At 41.8% G+C, this 23,334-nt stretch overlaps 1 protein-coding gene across 3 annotated transcripts in view; it reads right to left on the bottom strand.

Moving 5' to 3' along the window:
* Nucleotides 1–23,334, bottom strand: part of BACH2 (BTB domain and CNC homolog 2) — a 183,946-nt gene that overhangs the window by 36,090 nt on the left and 124,522 nt on the right. For 2 of the 3 annotated variants that reach the window (XM_082302286.1, XM_082302288.1), the window contains exon 5: nt 9,373–9,627. In XM_082302286.1, coding sequence (XP_082158412.1) covers nt 9,373–9,615 — 243 coding nt within the window. In that variant the 5' untranslated portion in view covers nt 9,616–9,627. Of the gene's footprint in view, nt 1–9,372; nt 9,628–21,777; nt 21,878–23,334 lie in introns of all 3 variants that reach the window. The other variant, XM_082302287.1, reaches the window with a different exon arrangement.

Below are 23,334 nucleotides of genomic sequence, written 5' to 3'. Positions count from 1 at the left end.
TGATCATCCTGAGAAATGCTGCAGCTAGTCCAACAAGATCCTCAATGCCTTGTACAGAGGGAAGGAAATGAGACTGAAGCTCTGGGTCAGGTGTGTGAGCTGGTCCGGGACCAGCAGCTGTGCCAGCAGTGGGTCAGTCTGTTCACCTCCATGTGAGGTAATGTGAACCAGAGCATTTAGAGAGAGGTAAACATTGCTGAGGGGTTCACGCAAGGTGATTTAATCTTCACTGACCTGATGCACAGACCTGTGCTGTAATTCCCATCTGATGCATCAACTCCCACTCCAGCATGTGCAGAGAGGTGATGACAGTATTTTATCTGGTCACAAGAGACCTCAGAAATCTACATCTGAAGGTTTTATATTACCATTATTTAACTTCAGAGCTGATACCTCTCAATTCCAGCTGTTTGGTGACACCTTGTTTATATATTGGTTTTACTGAAAGCTTTTGTATTGCAGTTTTCTGCCATTCTGAGTTCAGCTATGATTATTTTGACTGTGGACCCGCAGCAAGGAGCAGGGTGCCATTTCAATTACAAATCAACCTTCTCCACAACGTCTTTTAAAGGCTTCTAAATTAAAAAAAAAAAAAAAAAAGGGAAATATTTCAACTACTTTTGTGTGCGGGAAACAGACAATTACACTTGAATGCACACTTTGATGCCATCAGCTCTTAGAAGGTCAGATTAAACAAAGCGAGAGAAGAAAAGTTTATTAGCAAATCTGATCCATCTTCTTCTAGGATATTAAATTCCATTGAACTACATCAGTACTGAGCACCAAATTTCTTAAACGGGTGCCTAAATTTTGTCCCTCTCAAAGGCCATTTGCCTTACAGTTATGAAACAATGTGCAGTCATACATATATCACTGAACAGTTTGTTGCTAAAAACCCATGCCAAATTTTTCAGTTGATTTTAATCTGGCTTCAAAACAACTGCCAGTGGCTCTCTTGATATCTTTCCCCAGTAAATTACAACACGCTTCCTAGAGATATGCCTGATACTTTTTTTTCATTTAAGTCTTTAAACAACCACACAAGCCTCCACTCAAATTCTTTCAGAGAAATTAAAACTCACTTTTTAAAACAAACCAAGCCTGGGCTAGACAGAGCTGTAGTTTGACCAACTACAGCTGCTCCTATTTATTTATTTTATTAAAGTAAATAAAGTGCCCAAGGACAAAGCTTTTAGTAGTGTTAGACTGCACTGGGACTCAGAGGTGTTTGCTGGCTGTCTCTTGTCAAAATGGGATAGATGAAAATTCATTACAACACAAAAATCCTGGAATAAACCAACCATTTTGCTCTTCAGTTAGCATCAAATTTAACAGAAGGTGTGTGTTTACTTCTTCCTCTAAAAAAACAACCCTGTAAAACTCACAAAGAGCACCTCATTCCCACATCCTAGTACCATTCAATTGCCTTCTGCTCACCTAAAACCCGTACTTCACTTCCAAACTGAACCATACTTCCTAGGCTTAATGTTTGTTGACTGCTGCAATGCATCATTTGAATACATAGCATATTCCACCCCATAACATGCTCAATTTCACTAGTAGCTGAGAAAAACAGTCAGTCTGACAATATTCACCAGGGAATCCTTGTCAGAAAGTGCTGTATGAAGAGTAAAATTTTTTTTTTTTTTGGGTCTTGGGAACAAAACTTGGTATTGGAATCAGAAAGTCTCTTGAAGGTTGTGGTGTCTGATACTGTGAAGCTGACAGGTGTCTTCACTGGACCTTACCTGTCTGTTTAGTCAAATGCTCAGCCTGTATTTCTGGACTCTTTAAAGAGCAGATACCTGGTTTGAAGTCATTAAAGAAATTGAAAGGGATTTCTTGAGAGAGAGAAAGCAAAGGTAAGAGAATTCTAAGTGTAGAGGGAGGAGAGGGAGAGATCTTTCAGTCTGCAGGGCCAGAGTGCTCAGAGAGCTGAGGCACAGTCATGGCTCAGCCATCTCATTTTCATTAATATATATTTGAATACAGCAAATAAAACCAAAAAAACTAAAAAATCCCAAACACAACAAACAAAACCAACCCACCTCCTGTTACACATCCTTATTGCTTCTTCTCATGCCCTTAAGGTAGGACATACTATTCAAGATATCTTTTACAACTTAAATTATGTTTTTTATATTTGACCAAGAAAGTTTCCACGCTGCAAACTGTCTTTACACCAGCGAGTGCAATCACAGTCAATCAGGCCAATTGAACAGTAGAGGCAGGCAGGGGTCTAACAAAGGCAACAAAATTGAGTCCACTTATTGCAGTGGTGAATTTTGTTCTGCACATTCATCTCCCTATCTCCTTTGACAGTACACTTTTATATGCCTACTTGAATAAATAAACATATTGTACAGCTACTGCTGAAGGGGGGGAAAGGAGCTATTGCAAGATTTTCTCTACTTAACATGCATGTATACATGACTTCTGTTTTGCTTTTTGAAGCCTAGCTCTCACCACAACATAGAGGTTTTTTGCTTTTCTCCACCTGAAAAGATCAGAGAATGTTATAAATAGCAAGACAGCCCTCATCAGAAAATAATGGAAGTTACATTATGCAGAATGAAAAGTATGGGGCTAGTTTCTTCACCACACTTGAGGCATGAAAAATTAAGCAGTGCTGGAAGCCTTTGCAGTGATACATGGATGGAATTTCATATCACATCTTGAAGATCTTGTTTCTATTTTATTGCTCACCTGCTAGAAACAAAGTACATCATTTGCACCTTGTACGGTGCTACATAAGCATCACACATAAAACAACATCCAATTCTGCCTCATGGTTTCCCCTGAATTAGTGTCCTGTCATGTCAGACTTCAAAGAGTACCCAAATGCTCAGTCTTAGTCTCACTACTAAGATGACTACAGAGTCATCCCTCTGTGTGGTCAGTGTTGGCACTGTGAGGCAGCATGAAAAATAACACATTCCCTAGGAGGAATTTAGAAAACCAAAGACCCAACCTTCTATCCATATGGACTGACTGAAGTGGCATTACTGAGGTAAGGTTGAAGCATGAGTAAGTTTGAAGCTCGACTTTATTAGAAGCCTGATGGATATAACCCTTTGCCACTACAAAAAGCTCTGCAGATGAAGGGAATAATGGCTTTCAGGTTCTTGCCACCTCCTGAGCCAAAGCAGAAATAATTCTGGCCAGTGCTGCAATCTGTGAGGAACATCAATGGCCAATACAGTCATATAAAGAGAAAACCACATTACGCTTTCCATTCTCTAAGAGCTAGCCTTAGCTACTCCTAATATATCTCCAGGATGCCAATGAAAAAGGGTCTTTTGTTGTCCCCTACTGTGTTAAACATCCCTCCAGCTGGGAAAGAAACTTCTTGCCCTCTTGCTTCTCTTTTCCACATTTATCACCTCTTTCACTCTATGCTCCTGTGCAGAGCACTCCCAGCTCAGTCCCTGTACTCTTCAAAGATATTATATTTATATACACAGAGAATACAAAGAAAGGAAAAAAGACAAAGTAAGAGAACACTGTTTATTTTTAGGGAGATAAAAAGGAATAGTAAGTGCCTTTATCCAGCAGAGTATATAATAGTTGACCTCCTGCATCCTGCCTTTGATTTTCTCCTCATCACAATCATCTCTCGTTGGCTAATTCCCAGCATTTTTCCCTCAGGCTGGCAGGTTGGCATGGATGGTTAGCAGCTGCCAGTATTTCTCCTCCCTGTCAGCTACGAACCATGCTAATGTTAGATGCCTGGCTCAGTCCCACCCAGGGTGCTGCTGCGTGCCTTCGCTTCCAACATACTCAGCTTTTGCCAGCCTTGAATCCCAGATCTGAGGTCCTGTCCTGCCTTTCTCCCTGCAAAGCTTAACCAACTGTGTGAGGGAGTTAACCCATGCCAACCAAAGAAGCAGATGACAAAATTCACAGGACTAGACCCTGTGGGGAAAAGGGAGGTTTTGCAGCAGTAAAGGTGATGCCTTAGGTTTTAACTTTTATATTTTTCAAATCCTGTACTAGTGCGTAACTCTGAAGTTTCTTGGAGCCTGTTAACTTATCCTCTCTCATGCTGGTTAGACATAACAAAGCCTCTCCAAGCTTGCTCTCCAAGGACACCCAGATTGTCCTAGACCCAAAATGTGTAAACTAGCATCTTAAGAAGGGGGGTAAACTTGGGGAAATTGCATAATTAACTGAAGTTTTAATTGGAGAATTGATCCTGATATGCAAATGAACCAAACTAATAAAAGTGTGAAGCACTCGTGACGGGGGGTCCATCTTGGGTGTAGCCTTCTTGACTGCCCAGGGTGTACCTCTGAAGGCCCTTCAAATAAATACCTACCTCTGTTCCCTTATTCTTGTCTAGCCTCTGTTTTTAGGTGGCCACCCCAGGCATCAAAGGAGAGAGAACGTGGAGAAATTCAGCCTTTGGTGTGTGCTTACATCTACTTTGAACATCATTCTCTTAACAGCAAAGGAAAGAGCTGTGTGGATAAATCCCACAACCTCATCTTAAAAGAGATGCTGCTTCCTTTTGCCCCTTGGAAGGCTTGGACACCACAGATAGCTCAGTTTAATCCTTTTGGAAGAAAACATTTCCAGCAGACAGTTCATTGCACTAAAAAAAGGTCATCACTCTGAAACAGATTCATGAAATCTGAGCGCTACAGGTAAAACGAACCAACCTACTGGAGAAGCAAGTTTCTAAAACTTGAAACAGAAAAGCTGGTATCAGACCAGTGCTAAACAAAGCTTGGTCTGCTGTTTCAGAAGACTTTTGATTAGCTTCATCTGAGAGGAAGGCATTTGGTGCTCTCATGGATGGTGAAAGTTCTTTTCAATTGTAAGCCCCCAAATCAAAAAAATGCAAGCAAGGTTGAGAATCTCTGTTTCCAACCTGTAAGAATCTAATGCCACTGAGGAGTTTTACTTGTTGCTGTTTCTATTTCTGTCTTTTCACCATGTAACTGCACCCCCAGCTTTCAAAAGAGTGAGTGAATAAGGTGTTTGAACAGAAGATGTTCCCCTGTTCGGTGCCCAGTTTTCAGCTTGCCCATGCAGACTCACCGTGCACTTCCATTAGCAGAATTAGGCAGGTAATAATAGCAAATAAAAAGCCCATTCGATGAAGCACTGGCTCCTTCTCAAGTAAAGTTGAGTACCACTACAGCATGAATGACTCAATCATCTACTCGAGAGCTATTACTTGCAGCGATGAAGCAATGTTAATTGGATAACGGCCTGCTGCCAGCTAATATTGGCATGACCTACAAAACCCCTGGCTGACAGCCGTGTCTCTCTCCATCACACCTTTTTTTGTAGTCTGGATGGGAAGTGGAAACCATTAAAAAAGCCTCATAAGTGCCATTTAACTTCTTATCATAAATTAAAAACTTAATTAAGTGCCTTGTTAGAGGAAGGAAGACCAGTTTTTGTGATTAAATAAAACAAAACAACAGTTAGGGGTATGGAGTGAATAACAAACTTTACAGCTTCAAACTCAGTTCTTTGAAAGTATTAATTCTGGGTTGCGTTTACCAGCACCTGCTAGAGGAAAACTGCATAATTGCTGAAAAATACCCCGGGTGAAAAGCAGGCAAGGTTCTAGTTGTTTGGCAAAATGCAAATGAAGAAAAAAGCATAGAAGTTAAGAGCTAATGGGGCCCTCTTTTATGAGCTGTAGGCAGCTGAAACACTCCATTCCTCTAACTGGATCTGAGGGTTGATAGTTCACACACCACTCTGAGTTCACATCAGATAGTTCGCAAGGCCACATCTGAGCCCTTGCTATTATGCAGCTGTTCTGTGCAGCTTGTCTACACACTGAAATATGTTGCTTTAACAAAAGGTGTGGTATGAAATCAAATTACCAAGACCAGCACAGAAAGGTTTATGGAAACTCTTCAATCAGTGCAGAATTAGCTCCATCCTGACTTTGTTTAAGTTGATTAAGGAAAGGTTTGAACTGAGGCACATTAAGACATGCTTGAACTAACCTGAAATGTCTAACACAAGGTTTTGCAGTGGTTTAAAACCCTCTAAAATCCAACTAGTTCCAATTCTGTGTGTGCACAATATCTCCCTACTGAAATGACTGGTGTATTGTAAGGACTGCTCTCACTTGTAACTGGATATAAACAAGAAATAATGTAAAAAACATCTGTTCCCTGTTTAGCTAGACAACAGTTAACAATGTCTGGATGCCAGATTAACGAAATGACCCCAACATGCTGTGAAGTAAAAAAAAGTCTGCAGTTTAGACTTCAGAGGCAGATTTACTGCTTTGAATAATCAGAAATAAGTTATTTTCTTTGATGTTAAGCGTCCTCACACCAACATAACATGAATGTAAAAGCTTTATATATAAAGCTTTATCCAGATCCAACATGAAACCTTTGAGAAATAATAGTAACAACAGTGCCCTTTCTCTGCAATGTACTTCAACAGTTTTCAAACTATGCCAGAATTTAAAATACAGTGTTTTTGTGGTTGACTTAAAAACAGCTCTGTGAATTTATGAGCGATTGTCACCTTCAGAAAAGTTTTGAACAGTGAAGACTATATTTAAAAATTATTTTCAGTATCTGTTTTTCTATAATATTACACACCAACATAAATTGTGTCTAAGCACAAAAAAAAGTATTCACTCAGGATATTCACTTTCAACTTTTGTTTGAAATTTTTCCACTGGAAGAATAACCCCTACATGACAGAGTAAGTCAGTTTTCACAGATACCTTAAGAAATAACTCATTGCTGCCAGAGGTCTGCAGACCACAGACTGAAAACAGTAGCCTTGGGAAGCGTCCTTAGCTTGTGAACCAAAGATGACCCTGCTAACTTCTTTAAATGCAGTATAACTAAGATGGTGTTTCCTCTGTTTTTCAGCTCTTAAAAACCAGGAGTGTTTCAGTTCCTCTTGCAGGGAGCTCTGACACTCTTGGAGGCACTTCCCGTATCTCTGCACAGGCACCTACCGAAGCGCCCAGCGCTGTGAAGCCAAGTAACACTAGAAGCAGAGATGTGCATCTTAACCAAGAAGTAACTGAGAAACAGCAAGGTGCATCAGGCAGCTTTCCTTATCCCAAGTGACTAGCTTTGTGAGGAAATTATTTAGCTGACCACCTCACACACAGCTGTTCAAGTAAAGTAGCCACCAAGAAAACTAAGATGCAATGCATTTAGCAGCAATTAATTTGCATGTGGAAAATATCTGTACAAGTAAGCACTGGTAACTGTCATTATCTTTTTAATAGGCCAAGAGAGCTCTTTTCCAGGATGAGAAAGTTAAAGCCCTTGTACTCTGCAACTAATAGAAGCACATGGCAAAGTAGCAGTGGTGGTCTTAGGAGAGGCATAACAATTTCAGAGCTCTTGGAAAAAACATAAGAACTAGATTCACTACTTCTGCAACTCCATGAGCTTCACTGGAGCCATAAGAGCAGCCAGTGTAACCCTAAGTCACTAAAATGTTTTGATCTTTCATTGAGATGCATTCTAAAATGTAAAACTCCAATACTTCATTTATTCAAAGGGGATTTGCTTAAATAGAAATAATTTATGGTTGAACTGGAGGATTTTTTCTTAGACAGTATCTCATATAAAACACATAGAAAGACAAACCTTTGTATTTTAAATCTTTAGTGTCATATTAATATAGGACTGGGTGACCAAGTGCAGACACATCATGACCCCTCCACTGTCCAGCAGCTCAGCACCTCACTGCTGCTGAAATTAGAAATCTTCTAATTTTCAATCTACTTTTACTGAAAGCCAGTTGAAACCAATCAGTGCTTGAGTCAACAGTGTCTTTTAGCATTGAAGAGAAAATCCTCCATTCAGCTGTTTCAGCTCCTCTGCCTAACTAGAGCTGCAGCACACTCAGTTGTCATACCAGCAGTATGAACCTGCCATGGTCCTTTCTTCTCCTCCTTTAGGCCAGGCTCATTCTTCTGAACATCTCAGTCACTTTTCTACATGCTTATTTGAATTTCTATTATTTTTCTTTATGTAACAGGACCTGAATTATATATAGGCGTTTCACTAAGGCTTCGATAATCTCCTGCCATTTCATACCTGTGTACCCTTGGGCATGTTTTGTCATCTCTCTGCTCCTACCCCTGCTTTGTGGCAAGAAAGCAATGTGACACTGACTGAGACTCGATTCTTCCACTGGAAATTATTAGCGGACAGTGCAGAATCAAAGTGCGCATCCTAGTGTGTCCTCTGCGATATCTCTAAACTCCTTTGTCTGGGTTGAAGTGTCTTCATGAGTAATATCCAGTGTCAGGACTCATGAAGTCACAGCCAGTGACCTACTTCTAATGCTCTCCAACTTGTGCTGTGACAACATCACGATGCTGCTGAAGTCTCTGGAGAACTAAACCAGAGGGGGAAAAATGATGTGTGACACTTTGGGACCTGTCATCATTTAAAAACCCACCATGCCTCTTCAAGGGCATTTAGCAAATGATGGTGAAAAACCTTCTGAATGCCAGAGTACCTTCCCACTGAGCAACTGCTGTGCTGTGCCCTGGGTACATTGCTGCTCTTCTCATGCCACCTTTCCCAGCTGGAGACACCAGGCAGGCAGTGCCGAGGCAGCAGGTGATGGCAGCCCTAGCCATCAGGCATGCACCTCCCCTCTGTGGGCAACAAAGCCACCAGCATGCCCTACGGTAGCTGTGCTGTCATGGCTGTATGGCTGTGAGGAAATTACAGTGGGGGTGGAAGCCAGCCAGTGAGATTCTGTGATAAAATAAACTTTCCAGTGAGGTATGTGTTTTCTACGTCCCTTGGCTTCCTGCTGTGGGAGTCACACTGCATGACAAAACCTCTGCTTTCTGACAGACTGTGTTCATGGTTTCTCAGTGGAAAACACAGTTAAATCCCAAACTCTTTATGAGGGGAGGTGTGAGGAAGCCAGTCTGAATAAGGTGCAGGAGAGCGTAAAGAAGTGGAATAAAGATATGAGCTGCCAGAGAGGGGTGGACAGCAATGAAACTCCCAATAACATGACAGCTCAAATGATTTTTCAACAATAACCTGCCATGTAGCTGTCGCATCACTCCTTTTAAATTTCCTGTCTAGAAGAGCAGAGGAATATCAGGGTCCTAATACTGCCCTGAATGAGGCTATGGTAATTAAACGTTTGGGTACAATTCCTTCAGCAGCAGTGACAAAGGCGAGCTAAAGCATCTTAAAGCTTTGCCTCCATAATAAGGCTGGCGTGGTGTGAACACGTCCATCCTTCAGCGATTCGCAACCCACCCAAACACAAAAAGCACATCCTGAGCCGTGCTGGGGCAGCCTCCGACACCTGTGCCATGCTCCCTTTGGCCACCACGCGGGAAGAAGGGGCGCGTTGTTACGGCGGGGGCACGGCGACATACTGTACCTCTTCCGGCAGGCTGACCACCAGGTCATTTTCCGTCTGCCCTACCAAGGCCTGCAAGAAGTACTCGCTGCAGGCAGCCAGCACAGCCCGGTGGGCGCGGAACTCCTTCCCCTCCACAATCAGCGTCACGTCACAGAGAATGTCCTGCTTCCGCTGGTCATTTAAGCAGAGGAGAATATTGGTACAGTGCACCGTTGACTCATACACATACATGGGGGAGTCAGTCTTCTCATCCACAGACATGCCGTTCACACCCTGCAGGGGACAAGGGAGAAGAAAGCAGAAACAAGGCGGTGAGAAGCAGCACGGTCCCTGCGTGAATGCGGTATGGTGAGATTCAGCCCAATATCGGGATAACTCAGGACCTTGGCCAAGCAGCCCATTAATGCTTAAATCCAAGAAAGTTCCTAGGGAAAGATATCGCGATTGATACTGGTTTGATGCCACCAGATTTCACCCTGTCATGCTTGGATTACCTACTTGCCTCACCAACTTCCCCCCTCAAAACCAAAAAAGGGTTTGGACGGGCTGCAAAGTGCTTTTCTTCGACCACCTACTATGCGTCTCCAATTTCCAATTTAGTAATGGCAATAACATGGGGACATTGGAAATTTTAGAAGATTTTAGAAAAAAAAGAAGCTAGAGTTACTGTTGGGTTTTCTAATGGTGAAAAAAAAGGGCTTTGCGCTTGCTTCTGATATTTTCAGATCAAAGGGAAAAAGCCCTCAACCCCCCCAGCCTACTCTCTGAAGACCTTGGCTCAAGTAAAAGGCAAGGTGGAACTGCACCTGATGAAGACAAGCCAAGACTAACTACAGCAACTTAATTTCTCAATCAGAATTTTAGGCCTTAAGAGGGAGAGATATTTAGCGGCTCCAGAAGAAATCTGTTTCCATGTATGGCTAAAGCAACACACCTTCATCAGTAGCTTAACGCCGTTTACAGAAGAGTAGATGTTTCTGAATTCCACACCCACAGACCCAAGAAAATCCCTTGACCTGTATGGATGTCTGGCTCCAGGCAGCACATGGGTGCTGGGGCTACTTCTGCCTGCAGGTCTCCCCCTCCTTCTGACAGTAAAGCAGAGGTTGGAATGATGTAAGACACCCATTACACACCCATTACTACTGTCTGAGTCAGGGAAATTCTCTGCCTGATGTTCTGCAATTTCTGACACATGTAGAACTGGGAAAGCCTCTGAACACTGGGACTGGATTTGTGATGGTGGAAGGAAACACCTTCCCCCAATACCCCACAGTGCATGAACCCCCTTTGCACCTGAACACATTGAAGTAATTAATTTACCCAAAACTTCTTCCCTAGTGTTAGACTGAATCCTCTTTTCATTATTTTCCCTTTTGAACTTCTCTGAATAGGAAGGTGTAAAAGCCTGTGCTGTGACTGAACATACCATGTATCCCAAACCAAACCCTCTTGTTTTCAGGCTTACATGGGGAAAAGGATTATTTGTATGTATTACTCTATCTGTTGTTGAAGGGAAAGTTCTGCAAATGCACAAACCTGCAGTATTTTTAAGGAATTATTTCTCCTTCTTGAGAACAACAACTGCCTTCTGAGAGGTAAAATTCAGAGGCATCAAGGGCTAAGGGTAAGATGATGGTATTTTGGTATAGAATTGCTGCATTGCAAATATCTGACTACTGTATCAAGTAAAAGCAAAATTCCTCTTCTGCTACTTTCCAATGTGGATCATTGCAGCATTCTCCTTTGCTAGTGCAATATACAGGCACATTGCTAGACCCAACATGACTTCAAACTATTTCTCTTGCTGTGAGTTCAAACTAGGTTACCATTTTCCTACAGTGCCATTTGAAAGACACTAGTCATCTAGACAAGAATGGACTTAAGAGGACACACTTGTTACTTACATTTACTAGACTTCTCAACTGTAACTTCATCTTCCCACCTTTATACAAGTATTTTTAAGCCAGTGGCTACAATGACTCTGTACAAAACAGGTATTTTTGCTAACAGTGCAAAACTGTACTGTTACTGGAAGTCTTAATGGAATGCTTACAGATTCCCTTTTACTGGTATTTTCAATCTTTATGCTGACTCATGCTACACTTTTGAGCACTCAGCTGAAATGCTTACATGAACAGAAAAAACCCCACAACCAACCAGCACAGATTAGCCCTTCAACAACTTAACATCTAGACAGAAGATACATAGCTGCTAATTGATCTGCATACAGGCAGGGGAGGGAGACATTTCGGGGGGTGGGTTATACCAGCTGGATTTCTTGACTAGAAAAAAAATTTTTTTTTTTCTCTGTATAAATTGAGACTAATGAGGAGAATTGACAGCAATCATGTTATTAGCACTCCACCAAGGTAGAAAAGAAAATGACACTTAGCTCATCTCACTCACAGCTTTCTGTATAACTAAACCCCGATGCTAATGATAGCGCTATAATGATGTTCTAAGTGGTCACTCTTGCGTGCTATGAAATGAAAGAGTTTACAAGAACAATCTAGTGGGAAAACCTGAGAGTTGCAAATGACAATGCAAAGGGGAAAGCAGTAAGCTTTTTTTTCCCTTTATTTTCCAGGCATGTCTTATGCCTGTAATATCTCAGATGACAAAAAAAAGGACAAGAAACCTGAAACCCAGCAGATAATGAATAGAACATCAATTATATTTTCAGTGCCTTAGAAAAATCCCACCAAACCCCAGCTAGCCTGAAATTGCAATCCTCTCTTACAGTAATAGTGCAATTTGTGTGAATCAAACCCTGAATTACTTGGTTACTAATTAGTAATTTCTCACTTTTTAACTACAGCTCTCATCAAGTGTATTTTTTTAAAAAATTTGCTGCATGGGCTGTGAAGTGCTGAAAATACCATGATGTATTTCCCCGCTGCTGAGCAAGCCTGCCTTCTCTGCTAGGAAACCTGAGCGGTGCAGTCCTGGGCTGCTGGGGCTATAAACTGCACCATCCTCTCCAGCGGATCCCCACCTGCGCTCTCGGGAAGGACCTCCACCCAGCTGCCTATAACATTGTACTTTCCCAAGGCTACTGTTGTGACTCCAGGGGCTTCCTGAAGGTGGACCCATGCTGTTCCCCTTCCCACAGCCCCTGAGGATCCATGTGGATGCCCTGTCTGGCAGCTGCAATCTCAGTCTTCCACAGACTTCCCCCTGACCATGCCCCTGACCCCTTTAGGAAGCACCTCAAGCCCTGCATTGCGCACAGGGAAACTGGGTCTGGGCTACAGCTCAGGACCACCTATTTATCAGCTTTTAATGTTTCAACACAAGTGATTTACAGTCTTTCCTTTTCCACGATCTGCCATCAACCAAATGACCTCCAGACATGAGGTGTTTCCTCTCCAAGAGGGCTTTATCCTGAAGGAAAGGCGCAAGATGGTGAAACCCTTCACTGGGAAGTATATTGTTCATTTTCACAGGGAAACCGTTTAGAGGGCAAAGAGAAAAGGTCACTGTAGGACTTTGGCATGTAGTAGCACGAAAATTACCAGAATTCAACTCTTTTTTTTCCCTCTCCTTGGAAGAAAAAGACCCAGGGATCTGGTATTATCTCTGAACTCTGAGGCAAGCTGGGCTGCAAGCCTTTTACACAGTGTTAATTCAAACTGCATCATTTTTTGCTGAATTCAGTATTATGCTGAGTTTGCAGAACCTTATTCATGGAAATCATTGCTACACACTTGGTATTTCTTCAGACTGAAAAGAGAATGTCTTAGCAAGCCTTTCTCTGGCTCAAAAGAACATGCTGTGCATTTGTTTGCATATAGGTCACCATGCTGCCAGAAAAAGCCTCTATGAAACAAAAGTTTCCAGAAACTGGCATGAGCTACTGTGGGCAAGAAAAGCACCATTGAAACCTAGGCAGAAAAGTTGCTGGTAAAGGCCAGCAACTGCAGTGAAGTGAACTGAAAGGTTGCTTACACGTTCCTTCCAGGGTGATGGGTGGAAGATCCCACCAAACCCTTCTGCACAGGCAGCATGGAGGAAGCATGCAAAACCTCAGGAGACCAAAAATGTTGCTCATGGAACATCCGAATCACTCTGTGCGCGCTGTCTGCACTGGCTGGCGCTCATCCAAAACTCTCCAGGAACTCATGAACACATTGACTGAGCTGCTACCAAAAATACATTACCTATCACAGAAAAACAGCTCCTGCCTCACAAGACTGGAGCACACGCAATGTGGTGTCTGTTTATAAAGGGAAACGTGAGGGGAGAGAAAATCTTATCAAGACAGACCAGAAAGTCCTGCATTAGAACTGGGCTAATTATGTGAAAAGGTAAATCTCTATCATGGCAGAGCTACAGAGCACTTAACCAGGCAAATTATCATCGTGACAAAGCATCATGGCTTCTTCAAGGGGAAGTCATGTCTCTGATGGGCTCTATTAGAATTCCTGAAGTGTGTCAAATTAGCAGTGAGGAACACTGGTAAGTGTAATTAGTGTTGACTTTCAGAAATCCTTTGAAAAAACCTTTAAAAATGGCTGTTAGAGAAACTCAGTTGTCATAAGCTGAGAAGTTGCATCAGACTGGAAATCACTTAGGATAAACTGTATTCTACAGAGGAGGAATGCAGGGGCAATTTTCAGCAGGTTAGCAGTGAAATTTCTCCAGAAACTGGCTTACATCTGGCTGTGGTCACACTGTTCAACATGCCTGAGTTCCTCTGATCTCTGGAGCTACAGCAAGGCTGGGCACACTTAGCTCTTGCATGGCAGACTGCCTGTATGTACAGGCAGGGTCCTCACAGCAGCCTGCCCACTCTTCCTGCAATGTCATTGATAAGGTTGAGCCAGACATTGGGAACAATTTGAAACAACAGAGGTTTAGACTGAACATAAGGAAAAACTGAGGAACAGGATGCCTGGACAGGCTGTGATTCCCGACCATTGAAATGAACCAAAATTGTACCCTGTCCTCATAGCAGGATGCTTGTTTTGTTTTCCTTGAGAGTTCACAGTCACTGCAATAAACCGTATATACAACTGACCACTGCTGCATGTTACTGGGCAAAGAACTCACTGCATATGTCAAAGGATGAATTACTTCTAATAAAAATATCCAGAGCCACATTACTGAGAGTACAAGTTTACATGGGATGAATATTTACACGCTGCAGCATGTATATTCCACTGTCCAATATTCCACAGACAGTATTCCACTGTCCAACAACAAATGTGCTTATATTATCCTTCCTGACCTACTAACCAGGGCCTCAGAAACAAATTATTTGATGGATGTCAACGCAGATAAAACTCCAAATCGATTGTTTTCTAGACCTCCTCAACCCCTGCGTCCCCAGCTGTGGGAGACAGCAATGGCCATGCTGTCTGGTGCTCCCCTTTCTTGAACGGAAACTGAAGTTGTGTGGGACCAAGTTGCTGCAGGCAAGAAGTAGAAAACATCTGTCACCAATACCAGGGACTCCTGCTCCCACTGGTTCCAGCAGAGCAGCTGGTTTAGGACATGAGAAGCCACACAATGCTAAATTCAATTCATAAAATGTGCATAAACTGCAGCAGAAGCATCTTTGTAGTCTGTCCATGGCAAACCACCAGCAAGGATGGGAGAAAAGAGGGACCCAATGGCACCATCTCATCCCCCTCCTTGTCCCCTAGGAGATGTTAACAGGACATCACATCTACAACAGTGCACAGAGGACTCCCAACAACTTCACTGAGAAGGCCTAAAAAGGTTTATCCGTATCTCCTCATTATGCCTGTAATGCTACATTGTAATAAAGAAGCCAACAGATAATCACAACTGTGATTCCTCATTTAGGAATTGCAGTACCTGACCTGTTGTAAAATGAACCACAGGTTTTGCTTGGAAGCATAAGCTGGAGATCACATTTTATATTCTACTACTCAAGGTGACTCCCTTATTGCGTTAAGAGAGGATCAATACTCAACTGGGACTATTTTTAGTTCCAGTTCACATTCTCTCAATCATCTCCACTAACAGTAAAAGAAATATTCTTAGGAATAGTTTGAAGTGGCCAGCTTGAACACATCTAAGGCTCTTTGGTCAGCAGTAGCTGGAGTCTGCATCACAGATTTGCACGTAAACATCTCACAGAATTTCTGTTCAACAGGATTCAGGCAGAGAAGGTGAAAAAATGCTCTTTTGTTCTGACATTTTCTATTGTTTTTTCCTCCTAACAATTTAGCAAAAGGTACTCAGAAAAAAAATGGGGAGAATGATGATAAAATAATGAAAAAAAGTTCAGAGCAACTTGTCCTTCTGACAAATGGCAGCAGAAGCACATCAGACTTGACAGTTTTTAGGGATAAACATGCACTGTTTTTAAGTGGCAAGTGGGAGGAAAATAATTTTCCAGGCTTCCTTCACCATCTCCTAATATTTTTTCTACAAAAAGACTTGTTCTGTGTAATCAACACTTTGTTTTTAAAGAAAGTTATCAATAACTGACACTTCAGAGCTCCTAAAATGACCATGATTGTAATTGGTTATTACATTCTCTCAATTATAGCTATAACAACAAAGGATATGATTATATTGTCACTGCTTTCCTTTAAAAAGAAACTATTGAAAGGCCTAATGATTAATTCACCATTTTTGAGAGCTCATTGTAATGACAGCAGACTATATACAAAGGTCTCTTCAGTGAGCCCATTATTCAATTAATAAATGTTGAATACTGAGCAGTCATAGTCATATGAAACTCCCAAGAATTCTGTGAATTTTTAACCAATTAATTATCAATTACAACATCATAAAACACCAGCACAAAAATAGAAACAACGAAATTTAATTATAGCTTATTCTTCTTAGTTGCCGCAAATACTATACAAGACTGATTTTGATTAATAATTCATACAGCAATAAAGTATCAGGAAAGATAATTATACTGTGCCACAATTCTCACACTGATTTCTGTAATTACAGATTACAACAGTGTTAGCAATTTAAAAAGGTTAGGGAGCAGTAGTAATTTGCTATGTCATCCTCAGCAATATTAATGTCTTCTCCTCTGAGCACCCCAGATAATTGAAAATAGACTCGCAGGCCACCAGGCTACATGGACTTTCCTCCTGCCAAACATACTGTGGGTGCCAGGGCCATTAGAAAGATTGTCTTAAGAAATGAGCTCTTCACATTGATCAAGTAGCTTCTGCTGTAAAGCAGAAGGTACATGGACAACTGGAAAAGACACTGTAGAGCATTCCTGGCTGGCAGCTGCAGACGTGTTGCTGCCAAGAGTGATGGCTGGTGCTCCTGACCATAGTGCCTTGAAGCACGACCTTCATTGGACTGTGAGTGGGAAAGGGGACAGCTAAGAGAAAGCCAAGGGAGAATTAAACCACAGGCCTTCTAGACAGGCAGGTCTGGCTGGGCGCACAGCAGGGCCCTGCAGACATTTGCTAACATCTCCTAAAGGCAAGAATTCCTGTTGCTGAGGAGGCTGCATGGCTCCAACACATTGAGCGTCCACAGCCCAGGGAGTACCCTTGGAAATGCTGAGCAGCTGCACGTGGTTCAAGGGCCACAAACCAGTCCCCATGAGTTACACCACAGGGACTGAGCAGAAGCATCAGTGCCTGGGCTGGCTGCTGGGCTGGGCCATGAGCCCCTTTTCTGGCAAGCTTCAGGTGGATTCCAAATGGAGATGAGAACACTGGAAATTCCTTCCTTAGCTAAACTGACAGGAACAGGGATGTATCCTGCAGACTGTTTTTGAACAGCTCATATGCCATCACAGTGCAGAGGCTTTGATGTTGGAATTAAGTCCCACTGCAAAGTCACTCACTGCTTTTGTTATACTGGACCTAGACCCTACAGCACAACTGGATAGATACTGGGCAAAAAAAAAAAAAAAAAAAGAATAAAAAAAGAGGGACTCTGATCCTGCAGACCTTTAAAGAGAACTGCTGAATATAACTTCAATCTGTAGCATTTTGGTTACTCACAATGATTTTGCTATTGGCAGAATGCACACATGAGCAAAAATGTACCACAGCTTCATTTCTACAATGAAGGTTGTTTTTTTTAAAAGTACTGTCAGGATGCCCGTAATCTCCATGATGAATGTTTATTTAAACCCCAGGTGTCTACTCTAAAGAAATTGTGCTTCAAGTTGTTCAGAGATCGGTACCACAAGGAGTCAGGGATTCCCAGTGGAGGTTGCTTTGAAGAGTCCAAACAGATTTATGCTCCACATAGAGATAAAACCTATTTCTTGACTTCAGAGGGTTGTGTTGCTATTGTTTCTTGAGAGAGTAACCCAGATGAACAAGGTAATGAGTGCTCACGTTCTTTAGGGACTTTAGTTAACATGCAAATAATGCTTACACATGGCACATGCATTGACATATACATTCTATACAGGCCTACTAGGCAAAGAATACACATGAATATTTTTATGACTCAGTAAAAATTATATAATTATACTACTAATTTTCCTACACTGAGTGAATCACGCTTAGTTTAACATGCATTTTCAATGTTCTGTAAATAAACTGATGATGCCCTCAGGAAAGAGGCATGGTAGATGCGTGGAGGAAGACAGATTCATAGAATGGTTTGGGTTGGAAGGGACCTTAAAAATCATCTAGTTCCAACCCTCCTGCCATGGGCAGGGACACCTTCCACATAGACCAGGCAGGAAAACAGGAGGAACAACAGAAAAACTGTCCTCTATCCTTATTTCTCAGGAGCTACTTAACTGACATATATGAACATGGAAAATAAGAAACGCAGAACTCTTTCCTGACAAAATCTCCTCTCACAGTTTTCACATTGCTCTTTACAGTAGTTGGCTACGGTGAAGGGGACCGGAACTAAGTCTGCTACTCAAAATAGCTTATTCAAAGCAGAATGGGGAATGCCCAACACTGAAACACTGCCAGGAAACCACCAAGCACAACAAACAACATATTATGTTCTTCTGAAGCAGTCAGTGGTTTCAGGACCTTTTGGATTGTTCTTGGGTGAGCTGAATTGCCGGATTAAAGAAACTGAGAGGGAAAAATGAAGTAGTAATTTGTCTTTATTTTGCCTTCCAGCTTGGTAAACTCTCTGAGAAAGTTAAAGGTCTCCACACAAACAGGGGCTGGAAATTCTGGCAAAGGCCCACTACATTCCTTGCTTTAATTGAGTGTTTTGGGGCTGGGGGTTTGCTTGAGGAGTGATACAGTGTTATGGCTCCTCCCTTTTTCCTAAAACACTATATACTTTATGTGTACCTCTGCGGGCATATGTGTACATGATATTGCCCTAATGCCACCAATATTTGGAAGCTACAAATTATGAACAACAGCACTGTGCAGCTCCTTTTAGCAGCCTTTGAATGTCAAAGATCATGCTAACAAGTTATTTGAATAAAAGCTATTAATTCCCTTTATGTTCTCTTCTCAACTTTAAAGCTCCAGTGGAATTCAGTGCTGAAGCTCTGTACTTGAAATTTTGGTTGCTATCAAATGAGCATTGCTTTCACTTTTTAAAAAAAAGAAAAAAAACACCAAACACAAACACCCCCCCCCCCCCCCCGAAAACCAACAAAAAAACAACCCCACAAAAAAAGCAAACAGGAAAGTTCTCTCTCAAAATTGTATTTTTTTTTTCACTAAGGTGTACTAATTACTGCTTTTCCAGCCTATCTGCAGAACTGGTGGAAGCAGTTCTATCTGCTTGAGAGGCTATGGCCAAAACCATGCAAACATCTTTGACTACACAAATTGCAGAGGCTGTGAAAGCAACCCAATTCCATTTTCTCCTGTCATACTGCATAGCTGTTATGGGAAAAATCTGCTCTCTTTGTTTTACACCCTAAAATGCAAGCTTTTCATCTTTCCTGCAAGTTAGCAGGTGGTCAAAACATCCTTCATCTTTCCTTGGGACACAAACTGGCATGTCCTTTGGAACGTGTCTGTTGTGATTAATGTGTGAAGAGCAGGGACGCATGCAGTAGGTCACTGGGTTAAATTTGGGACAGACTTGTGTAGGGTGTAACTTCACACCTTCTGCTCTTGGGAAAGAATACAGGTGTTGCCTTCTCCTTGGAGAGTGGGACACTATCTGTCTGTGCAGCATTTTCCACAACCAAAGGGATGCCAACAATAATGTTCTCCTTTGAAAACTGAAGGAAAAATGTTTCTTTACAGCTAGATCATAGATTTTGACTGATCTATAACTAAGTAACTAAACAAACGAATAAATAAATATATTCTAGTGACAACTGCATTATGACCCCCAGATTTACACATCTGAATCTTGGAAGTACTATTAATACATGCAAAAAGCAATTTTCACGTGTTTTTCTAGTGATCAAATGATCAGAAGATCACTGAAACGACTATTTAGAAACTCAGAGCAAGTGTCAAGGGGATACCTGGATTACATCAAGGGATTCTGACTGTGGTTTTGATCCTGCAAAGATCTGAGAATTTCCCTTTTGTTATCAGAAGGTTTAAGCAGGAATTGCAAGCCTTTCCACTATTCTCAGAGTCTGACATATGCCTAGATGCCTATTTAAAGTCCCTTTATCCATGGACTGGCCCTTATTCTGGAACCTGACTGCCTTTCCTGTTGTAGACAATAAATCGTCCCATGGAGAAAGATGCACGGAAAGCAATCAATTCTGCTGCCAACACCTACCAGACTACAGCCAAGGTAAGGAGAGGATGTGAGACAGGAATGGGCAGTTGGACTCAGTACAATTGCAGTCTGAAGGAGTCCAGAGAAAAAGAAAAGATTTGATGTATTTGGGTAGTGGTTCTGAGGACAAGTAAAACCAATGTAGCATTTGCATCTGTAGTTTCTTTCAGGTCTGCAAAGACAGCAGAAGGCAAACACGCAAGCTTTCCTTCTCCTGTAAGATCCAGAGGAGCTTATGAAATCTTCTTTGCCATGGTAAAGAACAAGGGATTAAAGCTACAGAGACTGCTATAAGAAGAACTTGGATTTTATCTTTCTTTGAGAACACTTGTATTATTTGTTGAGCTTTTCATGAAGCTTCTCGAAGCTTGTTTTTTTCTTTACCCCCACAGAACTACAACGTACTCAAACACACTTAAAGCTGCAAAAGCCATCAAATCAAATCAAATAGGAGATTAACACCCCAAACTCAAAACTAAGCCATGCTTTATCCCAGGGAAACAGAGTGGTTTGATTATTTCTGTTTGAAACTCTGTCATGGGAGCTTTAATCTCAGGGCATTCCTTATATGGTTCACACACCCGAAAGGCAGAAAGGACCACCTACTCTGGCCTCCTAAAGGCAAATCAACCACTGCCTTTATCACACAGACTTGCAATCCTGACAGAGCAATGAAATCCAGTGGGTTTTTTTTTTTTTTTTGACAAGCTCTCTCTTCGACTGTTACTGGAATTATCTGTACCTTTAGCCTCCAAGTTCTCTTTTGACAGATTCTGAAATAGCTGTTCCACTATTTTACCCTGGACTGACGTCAAGCAAAACCAGCCATCAGTTCCCCGGGACATCCCTTTTATCTTTTTGAAATATTGGAAATACAGTTGGCAGCCCTCCAATTTTCTGGAATTTCCCATTTCCCAAGATTTATTATAAATTACCAGCCACTTAACAGAGTTTTTTGGCTACTTCCTTTAAAATTCCTGGATGTAAAAGTTAGTAGGATGTGAGAATGTTTAATTTCAACCACTCTTGCCTCTCAGATCCTCCTCTGCTATAAGCAGCAAACTTTCTCTTCTTTCCATATTACTGCACAGGATGGACATATCTTCTTCCACAGTTTCAAATACAAAAAACACCTGGGGAACACTTCTGCCTTTTCTATTTTCCCTTTTTGGATATTAAATTAGTAAATGTTTTATCATGACTTGTATTTCTTCATTTAACCAGAATGGCTTCTCATTAGAGTAACTTTTTTGTTATTGATGGCAGTGTAAAATCATAATTTTGAGAGCTGGCAGAATATTCTTCAACAATTCCCAGTGCGTTCAATGCTTTTTACTTTAAATGCAATGTTATGCCAACACAACAGATTCTAACTTTGGAAAACATCTTTTTCAATTCTGAGTACAGCGCATGCATAAATTCATAATCTCCTAGTATATGATGTACCCTGATTGCACAAGGTCACTGTATGGGATTTGAGACCCCGTGATTCATGTTATTTAAGACTGTCCACAAATAATACTGTTTGACAAATTGCTTCCCTTCTTGCTTCATTTTCTCATGCATCAAGTTGCAAAGTTGTATTTTCCAGTCCATTTTTAAGAGAACCACTCCCACTGAAAATCTTTTGGATTCCCACTCATGTACCACTCTCTCCAATGCCTCTGCTATAATGCTAGAAACCTGGCTAATAAAACGTCAAACAATGTGATTCTTGTGCAATCCTAATGGTTTAGACTTACATATACCGGTTTAGAGTTACACCAGACTTACGCAAGGCTGGTTGATGTGGTTGGGTATTCACTGATGTCACTCTCTCCCTCTATGGTTATTTACAGCCCCCGTCTGCTCATTTGTCTTCAAGAGGAATGTACTGTTGGTAGAGAAAGAGGCCACTGAAACCAGACATTCCCACAGTCTCTGCAGACCTTAGCTTGGAGATACACAAAATCCCAAGCCTTGTCCACCCTCAGCAGCATGGTGGGTGCCACCTGCTGCTACTTTCTCCCTTTCCTCTCCATTCACAAGGGGACAGACACTCCAGGACACCTTGGCTGTATCATATCTGAGGACAACACAAAAGAAATTAATGAGGTCCTTGTCTGCACAGTGGGAATCATCACTGCCACGCTACCTTCAGGACCGTGGCACATTTGGTCAGGGCGGCAGCAAGTGACCTGAGGAAGCTTTGCCTGGCTGATGAGATGTACGCCCATACCTACAGTCTGGACAATCTTTAAGAGAGAATGCTTTTTTTTCCTGAGAAGAAAAGTCTGTATGATTTTTCTGATGTGAATTGAGAAGCTATATTCTCCACAGATCTTGGAGACATGCAATTAAAGACTGTCAAATTTGCATGCACGCAGGATTCAATTGAAGGCTGAGCAGGCGATGTTATAACATTTCTCACTTGACTTGACAACCTTATATTCTTTTAACAGCTTTTGTGCATAATTTCCTTGCTTTAAACAAACTGAAGGTGCCATTGTATAACCTGACCCCTGAGCCCACAAGGGTGAGGATGAGGGTAGTAGCCAGGAGATTCCTGCTTCCCAAGCAGAACTGGCTGACAATCACTGGTCTGCAAAATCCCACCTGAACAGTCTGCAGCACCGCACCAAATGCAGATGGAGCAAGCAGAGCACAGCTCTGCAGGTCCCCCTGTTTTGTCAGAAACCTGACTTTCGAGAAAGAATTGAGCAGAAACTGCTAGCTGCCCTGGGCTTTCCTCAGCAAACTTTCTGGTTGGTCAGATGGATTTCCAGCAACGGCTGCAGCATGTCCCCAGCCCACTCTCCAGCTGAGATCTCATGTCTTTGCTCCACAGCATGAGGGCACCAGAGCTTTAGAGGAGCTCAAAAAAATGTTGAACATTGGGAAATCAACACATAATTTCAAGCTTTATTTTCCTTTTTATTTCCCCCTCAGCTGAAACATTTCAGCGGTGGTTTTCCAACGACAGTCTGAGCAAACATCACAGCAAGAAAACTACGACTCTGTGCACCTGAAGTCTGGCAAACCTGCTGTGGTTCAAGATAAGGTTTCATAGAGGGAAATTAGAAGACACGAGACAGCCAGTCCTGTTTCTGCTGCACACATAGAGTAAGAAGCATCAGGAGGTCTGCATGCAACGGGACGTAGCTTGCACATTCCAGCACTTACTTATGAAGGTGTTGAGTGCCATTAATCCACGCTCTTTAATTAGATTTGGGATCGCCTGCAACAAGTGGGATCAAGCCATAAAAGCATGAGGACAAGGAGATTAAACTACAGATTAATAATTATATAGTATAAACAATCTGGGATAAAATAAAACTCTTACACTCCACT

This window comes from Coloeus monedula (genome assembly GCF_965178545.1).
Source record: "Coloeus monedula genome assembly, chromosome: 2".
NCBI lineage: Eukaryota > Metazoa > Chordata > Aves > Passeriformes > Corvidae > Coloeus > Coloeus monedula.
Note: the sequence above shows the minus strand (reverse complement) of the source record. Positions and strands in the feature narration are given on the sequence as shown.